Raw genomic sequence first — 24,715 nt, 5'->3', positions numbered from 1 at the left:
AGCATATGATTACATCGCCTTACGCCTGGGAAGGCACAGAGGTCCACAAGTCCCATGACAGTTCAGTGAGGGGAGGTGACTAGCTCAAGGTCACCCAGCCAGCAAGTGATGGGCCCTGCATTTGAACACATGTCGTCTGACCCCAAAGCCCCACTGCTTTCCACTCTACCAACCATGCCCCGTAATTAGCTGGCTGCATAGCAGGGCTTCCTCTGGAGCAGGATTTTACAACGTCACTGCTGTGGCCATCAGAAGTGAAGTTCAAGGGACCCCAAGAGAACAACGTCCCCCAGAAATAACCAGCATCCTGATCTTCTTTCTTAAAAACTCCATGGTTTGTCCTGCTTCGAATATTTCTTATTCATTCCAAGTCAACAAAATTTCTCAACCATGCCCTAAGAGCCACGCTCCACGCCAACGGCTGGGAGTTGGAGGAACGGGGGCCAGTTACAAGTATAAACAGGGAGCCCAACGGGCAAGGACCAAAGTTGTTTGACCCCTCCCCTTGCAAGGTCCCCCCATGGTGTCCTTCATGACAGCACCCCTCGACCTGGACCTGGACACTTCACTTTGTGCTGTGTGTCGTTGGCCTCCCTAGACTGGAATTAGACTGAGACCTATGAGAGGGCGTTGGGTCTCTCCCCAGCGGTTGGAGCAGCCTGCAGCTCTGACAGTTGCTTCTGCAGGTAACAGATAAAGCAGCAATGACTTGGTGTCTTTCCTAGGAATCATTGCGACAGCTGACACTGACCTGGTGTTTGCTCTGTGCCAGACGTGTGGGATTTCGCTTGCCCTCACACAAAACCCTATGAGGAGGAACTGTCATCACATTACCCCCATCTCACAGAAAAGCAAAAAGGGGATCAGCGAGTCAAGTCACTTGTTGAATGTAACTCAGTCTGCAAGTGGCAGAGCTAGGATTTGAACCCAGGGTGGTGTGGCTCCGGCGGTGACACCCACAGCCACTGCCTGGTACTGGCCCCCAAGGGGCATGTGTGTCATGGAGGAGGTCAGATCTTGAGGCGTCAGGCCTTCTGCAAACCCTGAACTTGAGGACAAAAGTGAGGTAGGCTGTTTGTCCCCATTTTACAGATGGGGAAACTGAGGCTCAGAGTTACTTGTCCAAGGTCACATAGAGCTTAGGTGACAGAGTGTGAATTTGAGCCTGGGTGTCTCTGTACCGCCAGAGTCTGTACTGCTAACTTCTTAATGCTTGCCATTTCTGGGCACGTCTCTGGATGTTAAATTTCAATATTTATGGATTAAGATGAAAGCTTCCGATCTCTGCTTCAAGGAAAATCTTCTCTCTCTCTGGGAAGCCAAAAGAACCAGCCAGGCCCTTCTCGAGAGGATGCAAATTAAAAAGTCAGGGAGAAAGAGAGAGAGAGAAGGTAAGAGAAAGGGGAAAGATCGCAGTCCTGGCGGCGCAGGGTGGGGGCTACGAGCAGGGCTGTGAAGTCAGACCAACAGGATGGAGAGGCGTAAACCGTCAGCATCCTCATTTCACACCTAAGGCAACTGAGGCGCGCGAGAGCGGCCCCGGGACGAGGAGACAGAGGGGAGGGCAGCCGTTGCAGCGGGCAGAAGTGCGAATCTCCAGGCACCTAGCGCGCCCCAAAACCGCAGCCACCGAGGGTTTCCCGCACCCGCTGCTCCCGCCTTGTCGCCCAGGCCCCGCCCCTCCCATTGCTTATTGGCTGGTGCGGGCACGAGACCAAACAGGAACCAGCCAATGGGAGTGGCCCACGGCGCGTCTTTCCCGGGGAAGCAGAGGCCGACGCGGGAACCCGGAAATGCGAGGGGCGGACAAGTGAGGGAAGCCAATCCGCAGCGACGAGGATGGCGGGCCAACCAATAGCGAGTCGCCGGGGGCGGGGCCAGGAGGCCGGCGGCGGAGGAGGTCCCGGGAGCCGGCTGAGCGCTGGGCAGGGGGCGGCGGCGCGCGGTGAGTGGGGGGCGAGCCCGAGGGGCTTGGAAGGAGTGAGCAGGGAGGCGCGGCGGGGCGGCGATCCCTGGGCGGGGCTCGGAAAGGGCCGACCTCAGAGGGACATTTGTCCAGTCCCCTCGCTTCTCTGGGCCTCAGTTTCCCCCCAAAGTGAAAGGTCAGAGATTCGCGCCTCCCGGCGCGCGCTGCTTCCTCCCCCGCGCGGACCCGCGTCCCTGGCGGACTCGAGCCCCGTGAGGAGCCTGTCCCTCGGGGAGCCCGCCCGGGCCCCCTGAGGCAAGCGGGGACCCGCGCCCTCTTCTGCACCCCCATCACAGCGCTTCCAGGCCGTTTCGGATGTTCTGTATCAACGAGCCACTTAGAGCCCCGGCCCAGTGACCACAGACCTCCTCAGGCATTTCTGGGTCTTGGAGAAGCGTCGCGGAGCAGGTGCGCGGGTTCTGATTACGAATCAGAAGGTAGAGGTTAAGACGCGGGCACTCTGGACTCAGACGCCCAAGAGTTTCGTTTATTACCTGCGGGCTTTCTGGGAGTTGACTTACCCTCTCTGTGCCTTAGTTTCCCTGTCTGTAAGATGGAGCTGGGGGTAGCTTTCCTTCCGGGCGTGGTGAGGATTAAGTGACATACTGCACGGCTAGCCCTCAGCACACCCTCGTTGCCCAATAAATGCTTATTGTTAGCATAGTGGTGCTTGCATACCTGACCCCCACTCCCCAGGCCAGCCCCAAGCCCGTGGTCACAGAGGGCAGGCACCCAGTGTGGCCCACAGCCCAAGTTCCTTTCGAGATGCCGGTTTGGCTGACCTCAATGCAAGATCCGTGCCGCACAGGCCAGGAAAGGAAGGCCAGAGAGGGGCTGGGCAGTGTGGCTGCTGTCAGGGAGAGGTGGCCACCCATGTGGCCATAAACCAAGCCACCGAACTGTTGTGCGTATCCATGAGTCAGGGTCAGAACTGCCTTAGCTGATCTGGCTATGTGCGCATTTGTTCTGTGTCCCGGACACCTAGCATTGGGGTCAGAGGCCACAGAGATTTGTGGGGACGGGGGGAGACTTCAAAGCCATGGCTAAGGCTGTGCCTTGCTCACGGGGTGACTCTGGACAGGGGACTTCACCTCTGTGAGCCTGTTTCCTCCTCTGGAGAGTGGGGTGACGACAGCATCGGCTCCTGTTGAAGATGGCAAGAGAGTATGCAGGAGGTGCTGAGTACAGGAAGTGCTTAATAAGTGTTGGGTGGCATTGGCATTGCTGGTCACACAGTCACACTGCCCTGGAGGTGGCACCGTCCTTCCAGACTCCTCCCAGTTGTAGCCACTCCTTGGCTTGCCCCCACCACTTGGTCAGTGGAGTTAAAGGAGAGGGGGGTGGGATGGGAGGGGGTCCTCCAAGCCCCAGCTGAAGTCGAGTACACCCTGGATGTGTCGGTCCCATGTAGGCCTCACCTCCTACAACTCTTGGTTGGTCGCAGACCCCGCTCTCTCTCAGGCGACTGTGGATATGTGCCAGGGGCCCACCCCTGAGTCCAGATGACACTCATGCCGATGGCTTCCGTGATGGCGGTGACTGAACCCAAATGGGTCTCCGTGTGGGGCCGCTTCCTGTGGATGCTGCTGCTGAGCGTGGCACTGGGGTCCCTGCTGGCCCTGCTGCTGCCGCTGGGGGCCGTGGAGGAGCAGTGCGTGGCCGTGCTCAAAGCCTTCTACCTGCTCCGGAGCAAGCTGGACAGGGTACAGCATGCCGTCACCAAGTGCACCAGCCCGTCCACGGAGCTCAGTATCACCTCCAGGGACTCGGCACTGCTGGTGGTCAAGACCAAGGCCTCTCCGGGTAAGACCGACTGGCCATCTCCCCTCAATGCTTGCTAATTCCATAAATATGTAGGCTGCCTTTTGTCCTGTGTGCAGAGCACAGGGGTATGACAGTGAACGAGTCAGCCCTGAGCCCCCAGTGGCTGACTGAGCTACAGCATCACCAAGGCCGGGGGGGGGGGGGGGGGGGGGGGGCAGGGGAGGACGGCCGGGCTGGAGCGTAGGGACTGTAGGAGCACACCAGGAAGGCTCCCTGGAGGAGGGGATGCCTGAGCTGAATGTAAGTAGGAGGGGCCAAGGGAAAAGGCCTGAGGGGAAAGTGCTCCGGACAGAGAGACCTGAGGGTAAGATGCCCTTGAGGAACTAAAAGCAGCCAGTCTGTGTGGCTGCCACACAGTGGGGGCGGGGGAAGGTGGGCTCGATGTAGAGCAGGGCCTCTCCACCTTGGCCCTCTTCTCTGCTGTGGGGCCGTCTTGTCCGCCGTAGGATGCTGAGCAGCACCCCTGGTCTCTACGCACTAGATGCCAGTAGCATCCCACCGCAACTGTGACAACCCGACATGTCCCCAGACATTGCCAGATGTTCCCTGGGGGGCAAAACAGCCCCTGGTTGAGAACTACTAGGTTAAAAGAATTAAAGACGGCCCAGGAACAGGGAAGCCCCCAGGGCCTAGCACAAGTGAGGAGCCTTCACAGCCTGGGCCTGAAGGGGCACGGGTCGGGGGAGGGACCAGCATCACCAGGACTGGCTCGGAGCTGGAGAAGAGGTAGGGATGGCTGCCGGACGGGGCCCTGGCCGCAGAGGCACACAGCCACTCATGGTGGGAAGGCAGGGGGCTGAGGAGCCAGGGGATGCCTCCCAGGGTACAGAGCAGCTCTGGGGACAAATGGACAACGAGCGGGATACCGCCCCATGGGGCTGAGGGAATAAATGCGGCCATATATATAGAGTGGCACCGGGCATGCTGAGAGCATGTGCGCCACGAGCCCCCGAGGCACAGGTGACAGCTCCCCTGAATGTCCTCTGCCGCTCCCCGCCCTCCCTGACAGCACCTCCTTGCCTCTTTTCTAGCTGGAAAGTTGGAAGCCAAAGCGGCTTTGAACCAAGCCCTGGAAATGAAACGCCAGGGCAAGCGGGAGAAAGCCCACAAGCTCTTTTTGCACGCCCTCAAGATGGACCCGGACTTCGTAGACGCGCTCAATGAGTTTGGCATCTTCTCAGAAGAAGACAAGGACATCATCCAGGCGGATTACTTATACACTAGAGCACTGACCATCTCGCCCTACCACGAGAAGGCGCTGGTCAACCGGGACCGGACGCTGCCGCTGGTGGAGGAGATCGACCAGAGGTACTTCAGCATCATCGACAGCAAAGTGAAGAAGGTCATGTCCATCCCCAAGGGCAACTCCGCGCTGCGCAGGGTCATGGAGGAAACGTACTACCATCACATCTACCACACGGTCGCGATCGAGGGCAACACCCTGACCCTCTCGGAAATCAGGCACATCCTCGAGACCCGCTACGCCGTGCCGGGGAAGAGCCTGGAGGAGCAGAACGAGGTCATCGGCCTGCACGCAGCCATGAAGTACATCAACACGACGCTGGTCTCCCGCATCGGGTCCGTCACCCTCAGCGACGTGCTGGAGATCCACAGGCGGGTGCTGGGCTACGTGGATCCGGTGGAAGCCGGCAGGTTTCGGACAACACAGGTCCTCGTGGGCCACCACGTCCCTCCGCATCCTCGGGATGTGGAGAAGCAGATGCAGGAGTTCATCCAGTGGCTCAACTCCGAGGACGCCATGAACCTGCACCCGGTGGAGTTTGCAGCCTTGGCCCATTATAAACTCGTTTACATACACCCTTTCATCGACGGCAACGGAAGGACCTCACGCCTGCTCATGAACCTCATCCTGATGCAGGCGGGCTACCCGCCCATCACCATCCGCAAGGAGCAGAGATCCGAGTACTACCACGTGCTGGAGGTCGCCAATGAGGGCGACGTGAGGCCGTTCATTCGCTTCATCGCCAAGTGCACGGAGACCACCCTGGACACCCTGCTCTTTGCCACGACGGAGTACCCGGTGGCACTGCCGGAGGCCAGACCCAACCACTCTGGCTTCAAGGAGACGCTGCCTGTGAAGCCCTAACTCTTAAGTCCTCCCTTGGTGACAAGGGATGTCCCAGGGGGAAAAAAAATCAAAGAAACTTAGCATTTCTAGAAACCCTGTCGTCTCCCAAAGCAAAAGGAGATGGATAAGGAACGTAAACATTCTTTACCTCCAAATGTTTTTTTAGTTAAAAAAAAAAAAACTAAATTATTAAGCCTTGTCTCTAAGATAACTTATGATTCAGCCAAGTTATTTATTTTCTTCTTTTGAGCTTGTAAATGTGTGGTGTCCACTGTCGGTGCCGGTGGCCCCTATTCTTGTGGTGGTCCCAGCAGGCTTGGGGGCTTTAGTGCCCCTCGTGTGACGGGAACACAGGTTCTGGAGCAGAATTTGCACTCGGGTGGGGGAGAGGCCAGGGGCTGTGTGACGACGTCTGGAGCCGCAGGACTAACTCCTCGCAGCCTTTTTGTGAAACTGGCTGAGCAGCTCTGACGTCACCCGGGAGCTCAGCACTCCTGGGGAGAACCCAGTCCCAGCTTTGAGAAGTGACTGAAAGCCTGCTTTCTAGAGGTTTCTGCTGCCCTCCCGAGAGATGAGTGTGGTGACTAATTCTTGCTGGTGGAGCAAACTTTCGAGATAGGGAATGAATGTTGACCACCTTTCTTACTACATACCTTGCTTCTTTCAAGGAAGATTCGTTGAGCCATAGTTAGTTGTACACTCTAGGACCAGAGGCTGTTATTTTTCCATATCAAGAATATTTTTCTAGTTAAGACTAGGGGAGAGGCCAGCCTGGTTTTCTTTTATATTGTGATGTTTCTCGCACTTCATTTGCAGCAACTCAGACCAGAGGTTTTAATCTAAAAGTCCTCTGGGTTTGTCACCCAACAAGTAAATCATGCTGCAAATCAGGTCCTGTGCAAGTGGGCAGTCTGCCCTCAGCCCCACTGAGTCTAACATCCCTTTTAGGTATGTGTTAAAGAACACATCTGGGAAAACAGATGCCATGTCAACACCAAATAAGCATTTTTGATAATGAATCAGGGTGCCAGTTTCTACTGAACCAAGTAAAAACCTCTGACCACGGCCAGGATGTGTCCCTTTCGTTATGCAGTTTTATCCCGGCTGGCCTGACCCCCCACCTCCCACAGCCATTGTACTGTCCAGCGTCCCTTCGGGGAAGCAGAATAGATTGCCTTGGGGTGGCCTTGCTTTCCCAGTAACTTGGAAAGCGCTGTGTGTCAGACAGGCCAGTTTCCAAGCTGTCACTCTAGGGAAGTGGAAAGAAGCTTCTCTCTCTCACACGGCGCAGGTGCCAACACAACTGCTGCTACTTTGAGTCAGAACGGTCGCAAGTCACTGGGCTCCTCTTCCAGTGACGGAGCCCGTGACGCCTGACACTGTCCTGCGCTTCGTCCGTGTCTGAATGACGGCGAATGCATAAAAGTGTTGTCTCTGATTTGAGAATTCCGATCCTGACAGTAATGAGATCACTATTCTAGTGTAGCAAGTGTCTGTGGTTATTTAATTGTATAATCAGCACAGAGGAGTTTTGTGAAAGATTAAGAAAAATAAGTGAAAAGATGTATGAAATGGCCCCAAGGGCTAGCTATTCAGACCTTTATGAAAAATATTTTCATACTTGTATGCTGCCATAAGGTGTTTCTTAAACCTTAACCCTTCTACCCTCTTGGCTTATAAGCACACCAAGGAAGCCTGAGAGAAATGCCTGCTCTGTATGTAGAGAGAAACTGCACTTTAGCTGTATGTGAAGCTTATTTTAGCCAGTTAATAAAGTATTTTATTACATAAGTGCCTGAGACTGCTGTCTTATTCCAGAGATGTTCCCATGTGTCTTAGGATGGAGGAGGGGTTCTCTGAGAACTTCAGCCCTCGGCTTTATGTTGCTCTGGCAGAACAGATCCAAGATGGCGAGTTAACAGGAGAACGAGACAGAACCAGCTGGATAAGCTGCCTGGCGAGGTTGACGGGGATGAATGGCTGAGGTTTCACCAAGACTCAAGTAACTGAAATGGTTTTTCCATGTTTCTATTTACCATCAGTTCTTGGTTTTCTGGAGAAAACACACAAACCCACTCCTATGTTCCTGAAAATCCATTTCTAGAACAGTCGACACCCTGAACCTAAACTGGGTCCTGCTCAAGTGTAAGAAGGTGCAACTCTGTAACGAGCCTATGCTGACATCGGAAAGGAGGAAGCGAGGTCAGAGGACTGGCCAGCAGCAAGAGAATCAAACAGTAAATGTGAAGCAGCAAAGAGTGAGCCACAGCAACCTGGACTGACAAGGAAATATTCTTGGCCCTTCAGTGTCATCTCTGTCCGTCCCAAATCCTCTCGGCCACCCAACAGGCTTCCGCAGGGAGGGAAGCAGCCATTCCACACGACGACACAGGATGAGCCAGTGTTACGGCACAGGTTCCTCACGCCTCCAAGAGCCGCTGCTGTGAATTTAATTCAGAAGGAACGCCTAACGAAAAACGTTTTGTGCAAAAGAGAAAGACAGGGTAGCAGGGAACCTACAGACTAAGACTGAAGAGGTTTATCAACCGATCGTAACTTACAGGGGGAAACTGACATTTATGACACAATAGGGAATTGGAAATTTGCTGGACAGCTGATGAGATTAAGGTATTATTGCTAATGTTTCTAGGAATAATGATAAAACTGTGGCCTGCGAGTCCTTAGCTCTCGGAGACCAGTGCTGCAGTGTTATGGGGCGTGTGCTGTGATGTCTGGGATGGCCCTCAATCTGACCCGGAAGAGGGGAAGGCGGCCCGGGTGGAGATGAAGGAAGGTGGGCTATGAGGGGGAGGTGCTGATGCAATGACAGGAACATACAGAGTTTTACTTTTCTGTCTACATTTTTATAACATTTAAAATTTTCCGTTAAAAAATGAGGTAAGGCCTAACTGAGGCACAAAAACTTGAACTTAAACAACAAATGAGTTGATTTCACGTATGAAAGAATTCCCTGATTGTCTTCCCCAGGGTGCCTTCATAAAGTCAGCTTTCCTACTGACTGGCTGTGTTGCTTTCAAAGCAATAAATATTTGATCAAAGAGAAGGGGTAAAAAAGTGTCAAACTGTGTAAGATGAAGTTTGAAACTGAAGACACATCATAGCTGAAATTATGTAAATCCAAGAGACAACAGGATTTGATTTACAAAAAATTCTATTTACACATCTATTAGAGAAAGCAAGGTACACCCATTTCAAAATACATCCATATTTGAATGCACATCTGAGTACCATTCGGCAAGAATTTTTGAAGAGAACTTCAGTTTAATAAACAAAGCTAAATGGGGACAATTTAAGTTTGCACTTGACATGGTATTTAAACAAAACCAAAGGGCTGAAACTCAATATTTAGACAAAGAACAAGTTCACTCGTCACTAGGCAAAGAAAATGGTCCACAGCAGGTGGCACACAGAATTGCTATAAAACAAGTGTCACAAATATTTTGCTTTTAGGAAACATAAAACAACGGGTTGACGTGTCATTTACAAATACATAATATAAAAACACACAGCCCCCTTGAACAAAAATCCATCCAATGTTTTGTATGTGACTTCCCCTATCCCCACCCCGTTACTAAAATAGGCCATTCTGGTGAATTACTAGCATCTGCCATTTTGTCTTTTAAAAATTAAAAGAGTGACGGGCACCTGTGCTGTGCAGGGTGTAAGAGAAGTGTCCTATAAAAAGGGGCCAGAGGTGGCCAAAAACATTTGGACAAGTGGGTCTCAAAACGGTGCGTCTGAGTTTCACTTCTGTTTCTCACTCTTTAAGACACAAAAATATCTTAGAAACTACACTCTGTGCCCGACCTGTGGAGTGATCGTTTTCCTCCGATTGCCCTCAATATGAGGGAGCACTGGACGCCTCTCCTTGGACCCCCTTTCCCTTTCTGTCTAAGCCAGAGGCAGATACGCGGGCGCGGGCACTGTCCCCGGCCCTTCCATACCCAGGGTACAGCTGGCTCCCCGGTGGTCGTCCTGGCCAGCATGAAGTAAGGCATTTCCCTTCTCTGAGAGTCTCGTTCACTTTCTCAGAAGCAACTTGGCAAAATCGGCATTGGACATCTTGGGCGCCTCGGTGGCCGCGGTGGCTGCTGGCTGCGGGGCAGGGCCGTTCTCGGCCTGAGCCGCTGGCGCGCTCGTGCGTTGCAGGGCGCGAGGCAGCAGAGACAGCTGGGTCCTCCCCTTCCCCCGCCTGAAAGAGCAAACACTGCATGTAGCCTTTCAAAGCAACAAGTCGTGGCCCCTGGTCTGTTCGCAGAAATAAGCCAGGACAGGTTCAATCACTCAGAGTTAAAAGGTGACGGATGAAAAACAAGGACAAGACGATCCTGTCTCCTTAATTCTGGCTATCAAGTAAAGATCACTTTAAGTAACTGCCTTTTTCAGTTTTGGCAAGGGCCAACACTGTGCCACACAGTCACCCGCAGGATGGATAAAAACGGCTGTCATCTTCTAGACCTCATCAAACAACCTGGCGATTTTGCTGTCTCATCCCTACCAGGTGAAAACACAGCCTTCACGATTACAGCTGGAGCTGTAGATTGCCCTGGCAGGCATGTGGCCGTGAGCTTTTGTTCTAAACGTATGGATTCAACCGGCAAAGAAGACTTTAAAATAATCACTGCCTGAAAAGAATCTGACCTTAAATAAATGACAGGCGTAAACTGGCAAACGCCAGGAGGAGGTCCACTTCTGGGCTTGCACTCTGCGTGGACCTGCTCCGGGGAACTACAGGGGACAGCAGGCCCTGGCTTTCCGTCCTGCCTCCCTGTCCTGACGGGAAACGAATTCACCGTGGCACCGGCCAGGACAGCCTGCACTGGGCTAGCATGCCAACACTTACGCTCCATACATCTGCCGCGGCACCATGGGGCCGCCTGGTGCTCTCCTTGCCTCTGGCTTCTCCGGAACTTTCCTCTGAGGAGGATTGCTGATGGCCACTTTGATGACGTTCTCTTTGATAGTCATGCCGTCCATCTTCAACACAGCCTGAGACGCTTGAGACTCGTTTTCGTACTCCACGTAGGCCAGGCCCTGGAAGAGGCAGAACCCAGAGCGGGGTCGGGCTGCGGAAGCAGGACGCAACTTCGTCCTCAGGTCAGGAGGCCGGCCCAGGACAGGCGCCCCACCGTGGGCTGCCTGCCCCACGGCCCCCAGCTTCTGCCTGCAGGTTTATTTCCCTGCCCTGCTCTTCCTCCCGATTTCTGCCACTGACTGTAACTTAGGGAACCTTTCTAAGTTCAGTAAATCTTCTGCTTACTCCAGCACAAGAAAGAACCAGACACACAAACCGGTACACATCCAGCAAGCAAACACATGAGGTGGCCTGGACACGGGGTGAGCAGCCCAGAGGCCCTCGACCCCTCCCTTATTTCACACTCTCCAACTCTCGATTAACCTGGACGGGGGGCAGTTAAAGAGGTAATCCAAACTCATGCTTAACCAACACTACTCAAAATGTGGTGCAAAGGATTTAACAAGAGGCTGAGGACTAGAGGAGAGGACGTGATAAGGGGACGCTGGCGGAGGGACTTGCGGTGGCTGGAGGCCTAGTGGGAAAGAGGAGTGTGGGCAAGAGGGAGGAGGCCACCCCACGCTGACGCCCCACAGCCTGGGGTACGCACTGTGGCCCCTGCTAATTCCTGGTAGTTGTTTGTGAAAAGCTTTAGTACTAAATGATTCCAAATGTCAGGAGAGCCCAGCGTGCCTCCCCTTCTGTTACTTATCGCTTATCACTTGTCTCTCAGCAGACAAATGGGAACGCGCTCTCGAACCAAACCATCTCTGAACAGATGCAGGAGGTTCGCCCGAGCCTCAGGAGCTTCACGCTGTCTGCTCGGACACTGACCTTTGGTTTGCCAGCCCGGTTGGTCACCAGCCTGATGTCCTTCACAGTGCCATGAGCCTTACAGATCTCTTCTAGTTCCTCTTTAGTGCAGGAAAAAGGCAGACCCGAGACAAACAGCTTGTGTTTCTCCAGGGCAGTGCTGTACCTGAACACCTACAGGAAGAAGGAGGGCAAGAAAATCACCGAGACCCAGGCCAGCAGGCCACGCTCCAGCCTACCGCCCCTCCACAGGCCTCGCCCCAGCCAGAGACCAGATCCGACTCTGGGGGACGTAAATTGTCAACAGGGTCACTCTGGGCAAGTCACTTAACCTCTCAAAGCCTCTTCCATAAAATGGCAAGAACAAAAGTCACATTCTCAGAGTCTGGATGCTGGGGGAGCATCCCATGAGGTCATATACGAAACACTGAGCGCGGTCCCTTGTCATTCCTAACTATTCAATGGAAAGTAGCCGTTATTACAACTCCTAATTTTATCATCATTTATCAACTACTGCAAGCTCCAAGTGAGCGAGGCGTGACTAGGACCTCAGTTAACCAGCTCAGGACAGATGTCGGTTAACATGGAAGTTTAGCTCTTAACAGGGTATAGAAATTCCACACATATTCTAAATATTACTTCCTGCGGGAAAAGTACCTACAGTCTGTCTACAGCAACCCTACATGAAAGGCATTCTTCCACAAGCGTACCTTGAAATCGGGATTCTTGCTCTTATCCACACAGGGGGAGACAAACATGGGCCTCCCCTCCACGTCCTTCCGGTCCAGCTCCAGGGCCTGCTGGGCCGACCGCTCCTCTTTAAACTCCACGTAGCAGTAGCCCCGGAAGTCGCCCCGGCTGCTGAAGATGGGGCGGACGTCGACCACCTCCCCACAGGCCTCGAAGAGCGGCCGGAGCTGCGCGGCCGGCTCCCCCATGCTGTAGGGCAGGTTGCTGACGAAGACGGTGATGCTGTCCTTGCTGCTGTCATGGAGCACCTTGGGCATGTCCCTCTTCAGGGCGGCCGCCCTCTCCTTCTGCTTTGAGGGGGAGTCGACATCTCCGGGTGCACTTTTCCCAAAGAGTCCCATTTGCGCTTCCAGGCCTTGTGCGTCTCCAGCTGGAGGAACGCTGTTCCCAAGCCTCCTGCGTTTGGAAGGCTGCTCTGCAAGGTGACAGGAGAGAAGCAGCAACGATTACTGAATCGTTTCCTCTCTTCGGCGAGCTGTTCAGCACAGGTGTGAGTGGAAGACTCTTCCCACGACAAGTGGCTGACGTGCAACGCTGCGCGCAAACACTCCTTGCTCTCCAGACGCTGCGCTGCACGGACCACGCCCTCTGTCACGGCTGTCCTGACCCACCTGCCCTGTCCCACCCCTTTCTGGGCCCCGATGCATTCAGGTAGGTGGACTAAATCAAGTGGAAGTGATGACATAAGTCCTCATCATCCACTCTGAATTCTACAAGGGGTGGGGTCTCCCAGTCCCGACGGTGTCCCAGAGCCCCTCCCCTAGAAGACCAGGGCAGCCATGGTGCGATGGGGCCTGGGGACCCGCGTTCAACAAGTGCCTCAAGTGACTGGCGTGTGCTCCACAGGCCACACTCCGGAAAGTTCTACAAAGCACTGTGGTTCCTAACAACTCCCAAAGTTGTCTTATGTCCTTCCAGAGACAGCCGAAGCACAGCCATTTGCAGCTCACAGAAAATGCCAGGCTGGTCCATGCCTCGCGCTTTGCTGACGCTGGCTCTCCTCCCTTCCTGTCCTCCCGCTGGACGGTTGCTCACCCCAACCCCCAGCCGCCACAGCGCACGCACCGCTTCCCCAAGAGCTCTTCCTTGCGGGGAGCCACCCCACCAGCGCCTTCTCGGGCCTTCACCGCATCCGCACCTACACCTCCCACGGTCCCAATTACATGCCACCGTGGTCCCATGGCACATTTGCCTGACTCTGCTAAACCAGGAGCTCCGAAGGGCAGTGAGCTACCCACAGTAATTTCTGAAGGCCCTAGAAAGGTGCGTGAGAAACAGCAACTAAGTGAAGACTCCATTACCACTGTCCCCTGGCCAACAAGCTGGTACGAGGAAAATGTACAGTCCTTTCACGTCTGGAGACAATTCTTTACCTTGACTGACTGTGCTGAAATAAATCTGACCCATACTCGCCCATCCCTGAAGTTAGAGGGGTGACAGAGACGCTCAGTGGAAAATTCTACCAAGTCAAAACCATGAGGTGGGGCCAAGCAAGGCAGGTGTGTGTGCTGGGGTCTGCAGCGGATAAAGGGCACATCCACAAGTGGGGCAGAGAGAGGGACGGCATGGCGTATGGGAACCTGAGCAGGGGGAGGCGGGTGCACACAGGAGGGCGGCGGTGGCTACGGCGCACTGCAGGGAGGGTGTGTGTGCAGGGTGGCGCCTGGCACAGGGCACGCAGCCCGAGCAGGGGAGGTGGGCACCCTCTGGGAGGGCAGGGGCAGGAAGGGTGCTGGGGCACCATGCAAGCACCTTGTTCTCTAATGACTCAAGAAAAAGCTTCTTTGTGTTGTTTCAGTTCTCTGCAAGTCTGCGATGCTGTGAACATTTCTGACAAGCTTTACCTTCCTCGTCATCGCCCCACTCCTTCTCTTCGCCCTCATCTGCTTTGCGCTTGTCTCCACCCCTGGTCTTTTTCTTCTTCTTCAGAGCTTTCTTCTCGGCCCGGGCCCTCTTGCGTTGTTCGGCCTTTTCTTCCTCTTGCTGGGTGAGGGCTGCTTCCTTCTCCGCAGCCTGGAAAATCAGGAATGCGACACATCGCTGGTGGCAGCAATTACAGGGACGCTCCTGGCTCGTGACCCAGTGGTCTTTCCCCCAGTGAGAGGATGAGGTCGTGAAAAAGACGAGGAGGACGTGCTCACAATGTCCCACTGCCACGGCCTACTCGGGCTGCCTAGGACGCTGTCTCTCCAGTCTACGGCATGTTTCACGATAGCCCCAGTAATTACTCACCAAAAGAAAGGGGGAAAAATCCCTAAAACTGGGGCCCCAATTAATCTGGGATGTTCATGTTCCAGTCACTGAGCTGGCTCCTTTTTTATCTTTTTCATCTATTCCAGTAAACTTCAGGGCCAAAATGCCCCCACGTATAAAAAGTATTGTTGGGGCTAACGTTTTAAGCTAATCTAAAAAAGTGATACAAGACAGGCTTAAATATTGATTCAAATATTTTATAATTAATACACTGAGCACATGACACTTCCTAAGAGGACCTCAAAGATTTTGACAAGAAATGTTCACACCAAACACAGTCAAAACAGCTACTGGGGTTCCAGAGACTTTAAACAAACAGCATCGTTACCTTAATTCTCTGCTCATTAACACGAGCTAATCGAGTTTCCGTTTTCTGAACAGCTACATCCCAATCTTCTAAAGTACCTTGAGAGAAAGAGAAGCAAACTTTCACTTTCTAAGATTTTGAAGGACATCATATGAAATTCTCAGCATTTCCCCATGCCTCGGGAAGAGCCCTCTCCCATCAGACAGTGAGAACTGGAGAGTGAGCTCCCCAGTTTAAGATGGTTTCATTATATGGGCTGGGAGTTTTAGAATTCAGAGAGTCCCCCAAGTTGCACTTAAAACGTCCCTTCTCTTTTAGAAAAGAGACTTGAAAACCAGAAAGTGATCTGTTATGGGCTCTCCATGGCAAAGACTGTGCACACATTCTAATCCAAAAGGTACCAGACATTCACATGAACTCTCGAAGCTCCTCAAAGATAAATGTTGAGGCGGTCTGTAATTTGTTGTTGTCGTTTGGGGCTTTTAATTTCGAGTTCTGAGGGGTTCACACCCTAAATCGAGACCGATGCGCACAGATAAATTCACTCTTTTCCTGCTGGAAACTTCGTACTGAGCCTCTGAAACTGGACAAGCGCTGCACACGTGACCAGAGGACACATTCAGCGTCTGCCTCTGCACTCCCTCAGCGTGCGTGACATCGTGCTGGAGTAGAGGTTCCTGACCCCAGGGACCATTGAGCAACGTCCGGAGACACTTGAGTTGATATGACTGGGGCGGGGAGGAGTGCCATGGGCGCCTGGTGGGGAGGCCAGCGCTCTGCTAAAGGCCCTCCAACGCCCAGGACAGCCCCCCACAAAGAGCTGCGAGCACCCGTGCTAGGGCTCCATCGCAGAGGCCTTGTCTGTGGAGAATCTGAGGACCGGCTCTCACTGTGAGCGCCCCATGGCAGTCTCATCACAGAGGCCCACTGCAGGGGCTGCAGCCGTGAGCAGTCTATCCTGACAGCCCACGGTCTGGAGACCAAACGGGAAATGAGACAGACTCCAAGCCAGACGCAGAAAGCCACGGGTCCCCACCTTCTGTCCTCTCCATGGTGAGCAGTACCTCACAGACGTGCTCTGGGTAGTCGCTGGTGCACTGGACGGCCCGGTGCAGGGCCTTCCTGCAGTGCTGGGTGTCGCCGTGCGCCCTAGGGCAGAAAACACACAGCTGCTGCCACAGGACACAAAGCGGAAGGCACACAAAGGGAGGGGCGGTGTTCTCACAGCAGTCCCACAGCACCAGAGCTGTGACAACTCTAGCTTCTGCGACTCTAACTTCCAGAAATGTCCACAGCTATTCATACTACTGCTAATTTTAACGTCTTCTCCCTTTTCCACAAGAGTCCCTCTAGTCAAAACCCGAGGCTTTCTTCTAAACCACTATTTTGCTTAGCAAGGAGGTGCCGCTAGAAAATGCATCGGGGACAGCGGGCTGCAACCAGCTGTTCTGTCTTTACAGTGTTCACCTGTGCCACTCACTGAGGGGGTCTAAGAACGCTACGTAACTTGACAAAGTCTCTAGAGAAATTCTATGAGGCAGTCCTACCCCAGGGAAGAAATGACTCATCCAGGCGACCGTCAAATTTCATGCCGATAGCCAGATCTTTCTGCACTGGCATGGAAAGATATCCTGCTAATCACTAAAGTTACAAAACGATATTCTGGTAGTTACAACAGTTATGAGACACCATGTTCTCATTTCTGTTTTAAAAAATTTTATATGGGGCCGGCTCCGTGGCCAAGTGGTCAAGTTCGCGCACTCCACTGCAGCGGCCCAGGGTTCAGACACTGGGCGCAGACATGGCACTGCTCGTCAGGCCACGCTGAGGCAGCGTCCCACATCCCACAACTAGAAGGACCTGCAACTAAGACATACAACAGTGTACGGGGGGGGGGGTTGGGGAGATAAAGCAGGGGGGAAAAAAAAAAGATGGGCAACAGTTGTTAGCCCAGGTGCCAATCTTAAAAAATAAATAAATAAATAAATAAATAAAAAAGAACTAGATACGCAAATAAGATATTTAATAAAAAAAAAAATTTATAAAGATTGCATGGGGCTGGCCCCATGGCATAGTGGTCAAGTTCGTGCACTCTGCTTCGACAGCCTGGGGTTCGCAGGTTCAGGGCCCAGGCATAGACCTATACACTGCTCATCATGCCATGCTGGTGGCAGGGCCCTACACACAAAATAGAGGAAGACTGGCACAGACGTTAGCTTAGCAACACTCTTCCTCAAGCAAAAAGAGGAGGATTGGCAACAAATGTTAGCTCAGGGCCAATCTTCCTCACAAAAAAATATTTATAAAAACTGTAACACGTATTAGGACGCTAAGAAAAACTTCAGAGCAGGGGTTCTTGATGTGTGATCCATGGGCCACTGAGGGTCTGCAAAGTCAAAAGCAGCTGCATAATACCAAACCATTGTTCAGCTGTTTCACTGTGTTGACATTTGCACTGAGGGAGCAAAAGCTGCGGTGGTTCTTGGCACCAGTCAAGGCAGTACACATCTTAATATTCTGTGTGTACAAGGGGATGCACACATCAGCACTTCTTTATGCATACCCAAGTACAATGGCTGTCACAAAGAAAATAATATGTTACTGTTTGGGTCGCAAGCCCAACTAGTTACTCTTTACATGGAACGTCATTTTTACTTGGGAGAACAGCTGAGTGACAAAAACTATGGTTATTCAGACCTGGGTATCTGGCAGACATTTTTAAAAACCAACGAAGTGAGTCTGTCACTGAAGGAAAACCACTGACAGTATTTGTTGCCAGTGGTAAAATTCAAGCTTTCGAGTGAAAATCAGAATTTTGGAAAACTTGTGTCTGCCACTGTGTGCCAGTGAGATGAACCAGTGTGACTTTTTATACTGTATAATGAGTCACTATTTGGGAGAGCTGCATGACAGTGAGTCAGCATCTTCCAACGGACAAGGCACGCCACAGAGCCACGCGTGGGCAAAAGGCCCACCCGAGGTGCACAACGGACCACTGGACAAAATGTAACAGAGTCTGAAAAAGTCACATGCCACACTGCAACTGACTTTTAGGAAACCACAACTTGTTGAACTTTGCTGCACTATGAAAGAATATCCACAATTATGTCAAAAGACTATTACAATATGCCCCTCTCTTTTCTAACCTCCCATCTGTGTGAGGCCAAATTTTCTTCATATTCGTCAATGAAAACATCACAGCAGTGAATGCAGAAACAGACATGAGAACCCAGTGTCGTCTTCTACGCCAAACTAAAGATGTTTGCAAAAAATTATACCACCAAGTCACTTTCCTCACTAAATCATTTTGGGGGTTGGAAAAGGGTTATTTTTCATTAAAAAATACATTATTTATGTTAAATGTAATAAATTTATTTTTAAGTGAATAAAAAGGTTTTTTAAATTTCTCAGTTTTATTTTCTAACACGTAAATATTAATAGATATACCTCACATAAACAAGCTTTTGGGGGGGGGTCCTCAAATTTTAAGAGTTGTAAAGAGGTCCTGAGACCAAAAAGTTTGGGAACTGCTCATGTGGAGGAGCATTCGAGGAGCTTCAATAGTGGTCATCCGTGGGGATGGGAAAATAAGAAACTTTCACTTCCTAGCACATTTTTGTAAATGTTCTATTTTGAGTACCCATTATTTTGTAAGTTGGGGGGGAAAAAACCAAAATATTCAAAACAGAAAAAAGGTAACACAGAAATATATTTATTGATGTGCAACGTTCAAGAGATACTGAGTTAAAAAACTGGTCACATTCTTTGTATCTTCCTCATGTTATAAATACTATTCAGCGTATCTTACATATTTAAAATAATTTTAGAGGTTCGTAACATGTACACTATAACTGCATTTTCATTTTTAAAAAATTTAAGCATAGAAAAATCTCAAAGAACATACTCAAACCTTTAACTAAAGGTGGTTATGTCTGGGTTTATCATTGCAGGCAATTTAGGTTTTTCTCCTCTTTGCTTTTTTTGCAGTATTTTCTACTTTTATATACAAAACAAGTATAAAAAATAAAAAGCTCCCCAAAAAGTCAAAGAAATTATTCATGTCCAAAAATCAAAATAAACCAACCAAAGTATCAAACTGAAGGAAGTGCATGGCTCTAAGAGCAGCCCAGGCACAAGACTACGTGACTCTCTAGCCCCGCCCAAGAAACACAAAGCCAGTCCAGAGAGGGAGAGGGACGGTGATAAAGGACTGAGCCTACTGGAAGGAGGAAGCCCACGCTGGCAGGAGGCAGCCAGGCCTGAAGCCGCCTCACGCCTGACAAGCGCCGCCTCCCCGGCCGCAGGTCCATTACCTTTCCAGGTTGTAATACTCCAGCCACATGTTGGCATACTTGGCATTTCCTTTGGTCATGATGCTATCCCAGAGTTCCCGAGCTTTCTGCATATTATTGCACAGTCGAGCCTGAAATGCATCAGAAGGCTCAGTGAGGAAAGGACTCAACCTTACAATGTGGACACCCATTCCAAATACTCCACACAGACACGCCTACAAAGCTGCCCTAACCCACAGGGTTACAGACCTCCCGGCATTCTCGGGCCGCCTCCAGGGGACCAGGCCCAGCCCACCAGCCCAGCCTCTCTGCAGTGCCAAGCCTCCAGGCAGCTGCCTGAGCCGCCAGAGCACACGGGGCAGGAGCGCACGGGACAGGAGCCCACAGGCACGTATGGCAGAACGGCTGCTCAGCTGGTTTTTAGTTTTATCAAGCTTAACTACAAATATTTCATTTGAGAAGCAATGTGTAACAAAGGCAGACTGATTTAGGAGCAAACGCTGGCTCTGCCACTTACAAAGTGACCTGGGCACGTTCCTTGACCTCTCTGAGCCTCAGGCACCTCAGCTTTAAAATGCTACAGCACAGACATCCCATCCAGAAACTCCCTGTCTTTGCCCTGACTCCCCCTCAGAGAATCAAACACTAGGATTTTACAATTCCGTAAGCTGAGCACGGGCAGGTTCCACATCTTACTCACCTTGGGGCCCTGGGTCCAGAGATAACATTCAACTCATCATACCCTCTAATTACTCGTCAAATCGTCTGTCCTCCACACTAGATTAAGCCTCACTAGCGCAGGGACTGTTTCCACCTCATTTCCCCGGTGCCGAGGAAGGTGCCTGGCAAACAGCGCACGCGTGGTGTGCACTCACGAATGAGGCGGGGGTGGGGAGCACATGAGCATGTGCCTGGCGGGCAGCTCCTGCACAGCTTCTACCTGGGAGCTGACGTTTTCACTAAGACAAACGGACACGCATCAAGCGAGACAGAGCCCAGACCATCTGGCTTCTGACTCAACTTCAGCCACACTTAGACAGAGGTCCTTCAAAGGTGGAGGGAACCCAGGAACACTTACCTCCATCCGAGCCCAGTTCTGCATGATCATGCAGCTTGGATCGCCGCTCTCATTGAAACCTTTCAGAAGAATGAGTCAAAATTAGAAAGTAACTCAGAGACAAAGAGCACTTGACTGAAAGGCACAGCCACCGAGAACGGGAGACAAGCGGACAAGCTGGGGCCCCACTTACGCTCTTCCACCTCCTGTTTCAGGTACTCCAACGCGCGCGTGAACGCAGCCCTCAACTCTTCCAGCTCTTTACTGGAGTCTGCCAGGAAGTGCAAAAGAGGTTTGGCATTACAAAACCACACACCATGTCTTTTTTTTAACCCTACACTGAAACCCCAGGCTGTTCTGCATCTGGTATCATGCTGGGAACCCAGAAAATTGCCAGTCCCTGCCCTCAGCACACAGTGGGGGAGAAAGACACCGGAACAGAGCACATTTCGGACAATACGCCACAAAGGTGAGCACGGGGTGCTGTGTGTGGGACCTCAGGAGAGGGCGTCTCCCCTAGCTAGTAGAATGGCTGAAGGCCACCTGCATGAGTGTGCAAGGACAAGTGAGACATGGGGGTTCTGGCTGCTATTATTTTGAGGGAGGAGGGGAGAAGGGCAGGGGACCCTGCAGAGGTTCCAAGTTTTAACAGAAACACAGCAGTCTTATTTAAAGAACTATTTAGGAGACAGAGAAGGGAGAAAAGAGAGATGAGACTACAGAGGATGCAGGAGCCAGCATAAAATGTAAAGACCATTACTCGCTTCCTTTACAATCCACAGCATGGCCTGATAAAGACTTAAACAGCTAACATGTCTCAGGGGAAAATTACCAGTGGCTGGCCTACAGCATTTGCCCAATCGCAATGTATCTGGGCAACTGGGACATGTCACCGAAAGATAGGTTAAGAAAAAGTTCAGTTCTGAAGGGAAACATGTGAATTTAAATACCTTGTTTGAAATCAACCCTTCTCCTCAGGTAATCAAGGTAGGCCTGCCAAATCTCCACATAATCAGTGGCCTGAATGAAGCCAGCACTCAAAGCTTTCTCGAAGGTCACTGGAGTTGAAGAAAAAGCCAGGATTTGTTGCCAATTCAAAAAGAAGCTACTTCAAAGTTATCAAGATTATTATAAAAACCTCCACTGACCATAAAATACTATATGGCTTAAATTAGTAATAATAGTAATAAGATGGAACAAAGTGAAATGAGCTAGAGAGACATGTCCAAAAGAAAAGCTACTAGAGCGTTGCATAAACTGTGCTCTAGAAAGGGCACGTTCCACAAGATACTCTGCAACAAAAGGGTTCCAGGCCAAGTAAGTTTGGAGAAAAGACCGTGACTTCCTGGAAAATCACGATGAATATGAGCATGTTAAAAAGCTCTAAGAAGTCAAAAATATAACCAGTTCATCTCCCACTTAGAGTCCTTTTCATCACTAATACCCGATACCCAAAGTAACACCCTGGGGAAGGCTCGTTTAATGACTCTGTCACAGCGCTATGTTTCTGACTTGGAACAAAGGGCTATGACGTCTTCCCACAAAAACATTCACACCAGAAATCACTCGGTGATCAACTCCGTGTCTTTCCATGGCCAAGAGGTACCGAGTCCACAGGGCAACTGTCCAGGGGCAGTTTCGAACAGCACGGTTATGCACAGATAACACCAAATCCTTCACTTTCAGGTGCCGATCCTGTGATAAAGAATTCCAGGGTGAGAAGATAAAATTTTATTAAGAGTTCACCACGCGTGAGACATTTCCTCCAGCACAATCAACTGACAAAAGAAACTTCCTCGAAAACATCTCTCGTGACTGGTTTCTTTAACAAAGACATCGCAAGGGGGAGTGGGAGAGGAGAAGAAAAAAGATAGAGAGTAGGACCTATAGACTAACAGCGCCTGAAGAGACCTCAGCCAATCCTAACGCATGGACCTTGTTTGGATCCTGATTCAAGTCTTTCATAAATACATACTGAAATATTTACAAAATATTTTTGTACGTGTGATTTCTTCAAAAACAATTAGCTTCAAAATAACATGGAAGGGGGGAAGTAAGGAAGGATGGAGACGAAACTAGACCAGTGCCATTAGTTAACTGTTGAAGCTGGGTGATGAGTACACGAGGTTTCATTTTACTAATCTGTCTATATTTACGTGTTCACATTTTTCCATAATAAAAAGTTAAAAGAAAAAATTAACCTCTTATAAAGTCCTCAATCGTAAGACTATGCGAATTTTTTTTATACACTTAGTGATCAGTTTAAAATCACTTAAAACACCAGGAGAGAGGGGCCAGCCCTGGTGGCCGAGTGGTTAAGTTCAGCGCACTCTGCTTCGGCAGCCTGGGTTCGGTTCCTGGGCATGGACCTGCACCACTCGTGTCTCAGTGGCCATGCTGTGGGCTGGCTCACATACAAAAAGAGGAAGATTGGCAGTGGATGCTGGATCAGGGAGAATCTTCCTCAGCAAAAAAGTTAAAAAAAACACTAAGAGAACTTCATAAGTGAGCTGGCAAAAAGAGGAATAGGAGGAGGAAGGAAAAAAAGAAAGAGCAGAGAGGAGCAGCATGCAACTAACTCCTGGCACTCTTACTGGTTTTCTCTAAACAGATCGTAAACTGGTAAAAGTAAAATGAAATTAGAACAGGTAAGCGATCTTACTAGGTACTGACTGTAGCGGATCCATAAGTCTGGAACGAGGCAGTTCTCCACCAGGGCACGCTCAAAGATCAACTGAATGCGAGCAGGATCGCCGATTTTCACCTCAAAATCGATGTACGCTTGATATTCGGCCAGCCTGGGGGCCTCTGCTTGCAACTGGGTCAAAGCAGAAAGGCAGTGAAGTTGACATGAGCTACCTGATACTGTCAGGAAGCACAATACGTCTTCATATTAAATTCTGGCAAGACTGCTCACACCGAGAATCACCAATCCCCACTCTCACAACCTCTGCACATCGGGGGCTACGATCTGATGGGCACAACGGGGGTCCAAAGCGCTTACTCCCAGTAATAGTTACAAAGGTCCCATAAACTCTTGTTCTAAACCCATCCCCAGACTCAGGGAATCAAGTCTTCCCTCAATCAGGAACTGAAGGAGGGAGAAAGATCTTTTCCAACGACCACCACTAGCCATCCTTCCAAAGCAGAAGTCACTTTCTCGGCTTACTGAGTGCAGTGAATGCACCCAGCCTGGAGTACTTCAGCACCTTGTGCTATTTCAGGTTTCTCATCACAAGTATCAGCTCCTGCCAGAGCACAGATACACGCACAAGATGCAAGAGGCTGCGCCGAATGTTTCCTGACCCAAAGACACACAGTCAAAATTCTCCTGAGACAAAATGCTCTTGTTCAACTGGTTTTCTCTTCAGCCACACTCTGCTGATGGCCGTGACAAAACTGAACTGGCTGAGGATTTCACTACTGAGGCTTTGTGAAATACAACTGCATACAGGCCACTCACGTGTGCAAAAGGGAGAGGGAGTGCATGCAGGCCGGCCAGAGAACACACGTGCTCTGAACATAGAAAGATGAGGCTTCAGAGCCTCAGCTTCTAGCAATAATGACAAATTAGTTACCAGACACACTGCGCCATTGAAAACAACTAAAACTGCTGGATTAAATATAAAAAACATCTTCTTGAAAATCATCAACAAACTGGCAAAGAAACAAGAAATACTAAGGAGGAAATCTAGTGAAGGCAGTTATGCTAAGCGAAGGGGAAGCTTTTGCTGGCTTCAGGTGTATTCACCTTGGACCTTCATAACAATCCTATGGGGCAGGTATCATTACCATCCCCATGCTACATTCGAGACAACTGAGACGCAGGGAGGCCAGTAGCAGCCCAAAGTCAGAGAACTAGCAAAGGGCAGGGCTCAAACTCAAACTAGGGGCAGCCTGGCTCTCGAACTCTGTGCTCTTACTCACTGTGCCATGGAAGATACCAAACACAGAGCCAAGAAGCCCAACAAAGCTGAGGCAGGATAAATACAAAGATATCCACACTGGGACCTACTACAATGAAACGCAGGACATCAAACCAAACCAATGAGATCTTAAAATCGGCCAGAGAAAAAACAAGGATTACCTGCAAAGAAGCAAGAGTGAGACAGACAGCTGACTTCCCAACAGCAACCACAGAAGCCAGAAAGATACACAGTCACGTGTGCCACATAACAACGTTCCCCTCAACGACAGACCACAATGGTGGGCCCATAAGATCAGTACCTCATAGCCTAGGAGTGTAGCAGGCTACACCATTTAGGTTCACGTGAGTACACTCCATGATGTTTGCACAAGGACAAAATAGTCTAGTGACGCATTTCTCAG

General features: G+C 50.9%; 2 protein-coding genes across 5 annotated transcripts in view; one reads left to right on the top strand and one right to left on the bottom strand.

Moving 5' to 3' along the window:
• The first annotated feature begins 1,861 nt into the window (after window positions 1-1,861).
• Window positions 1,862-7,670, top strand: FICD (FIC domain protein adenylyltransferase). 3 transcript variants are annotated; one of them, XM_070627062.1, is made up of 4 exons: window positions 1,862-1,945; window positions 2,263-2,374; window positions 3,411-3,769; window positions 4,822-7,670. In XM_070627062.1, the coding sequence occupies exons 3-4, from the start codon at window positions 3,469-3,471 to the stop codon at window positions 5,895-5,897; spliced, it is 1,377 nt and encodes a 458-aa protein (XP_070483163.1). In that variant the 5' UTR covers window positions 1,862-1,945; window positions 2,263-2,374; window positions 3,411-3,468; the 3' UTR covers window positions 5,898-7,670. The 3 variants fall into 3 exon arrangements, with proteins under 3 accessions (XP_070483163.1, XP_070483164.1, XP_070483165.1); XM_070627063.1 differs by having other exon boundaries at window positions 3,378-3,769; XM_070627064.1 differs by lacking the exon at window positions 2,263-2,374 and having other exon boundaries at window positions 1,869-1,945.
• Window positions 7,671-9,033: 1,363 nt separating this feature from the next.
• The window catches only part of SART3 (spliceosome associated factor 3, U4/U6 recycling protein), a 36,122-nt gene continuing 20,440 nt past the window's right edge, over window positions 9,034-24,715 (bottom strand). For both annotated transcript variants that reach the window (XM_008520954.2, XM_008520953.2), the window contains exons 7-19: window positions 23,049-23,204; window positions 21,943-22,081; window positions 21,337-21,444; window positions 20,580-20,657; window positions 20,408-20,466; window positions 19,351-19,460; window positions 16,074-16,186; window positions 15,059-15,135; window positions 14,322-14,490; window positions 12,438-12,892; window positions 11,749-11,901; window positions 10,744-10,934; window positions 9,034-10,092 (exon numbers count right to left, since the gene is read on the bottom strand). In XM_008520954.2, coding sequence (XP_008519176.2) covers window positions 9,921-10,092; window positions 10,744-10,934; window positions 11,749-11,901; window positions 12,438-12,892; window positions 14,322-14,490; window positions 15,059-15,135; window positions 16,074-16,186; window positions 19,351-19,460; window positions 20,408-20,466; window positions 20,580-20,657; window positions 21,337-21,444; window positions 21,943-22,081; window positions 23,049-23,204 — 1,980 coding nt within the window. In that variant the 3' untranslated portion in view covers window positions 9,034-9,920. The remainder of the gene's footprint in view (window positions 10,093-10,743; window positions 10,935-11,748; window positions 11,902-12,437; window positions 12,893-14,321; window positions 14,491-15,058; window positions 15,136-16,073; window positions 16,187-19,350; window positions 19,461-20,407; window positions 20,467-20,579; window positions 20,658-21,336; window positions 21,445-21,942; window positions 22,082-23,048; window positions 23,205-24,715) is intronic.

The sequence above is a fragment of the Equus przewalskii genome, chromosome 7 (assembly GCF_037783145.1).
Source record: "Equus przewalskii isolate Varuska chromosome 7, EquPr2, whole genome shotgun sequence".
Lineage (NCBI taxonomy): Eukaryota > Metazoa > Chordata > Mammalia > Perissodactyla > Equidae > Equus > Equus przewalskii.
The sequence above is the reverse complement of the archived record's forward strand: the minus strand, read 5'-3'. Positions and strand labels throughout refer to the sequence as shown.

What these genes read in the sequence shown, in the direction of transcription:
- FICD (XM_070627062.1), top strand. Translation starts at nt 3,469, where the DNA reads ATGACACTCATGCCGATGGCTTCCGTGATGGCGGTGACTGAACCCAAA. An exon ending in CAAGACCAAGGCCTCTCCGG is followed by an intron (nt 3,770 to 4,821) that starts GTAAGACCGACT and finishes CCTCTTTTCTAG; the next exon opens with CTGGAAAGTTGGAAGCCAAA.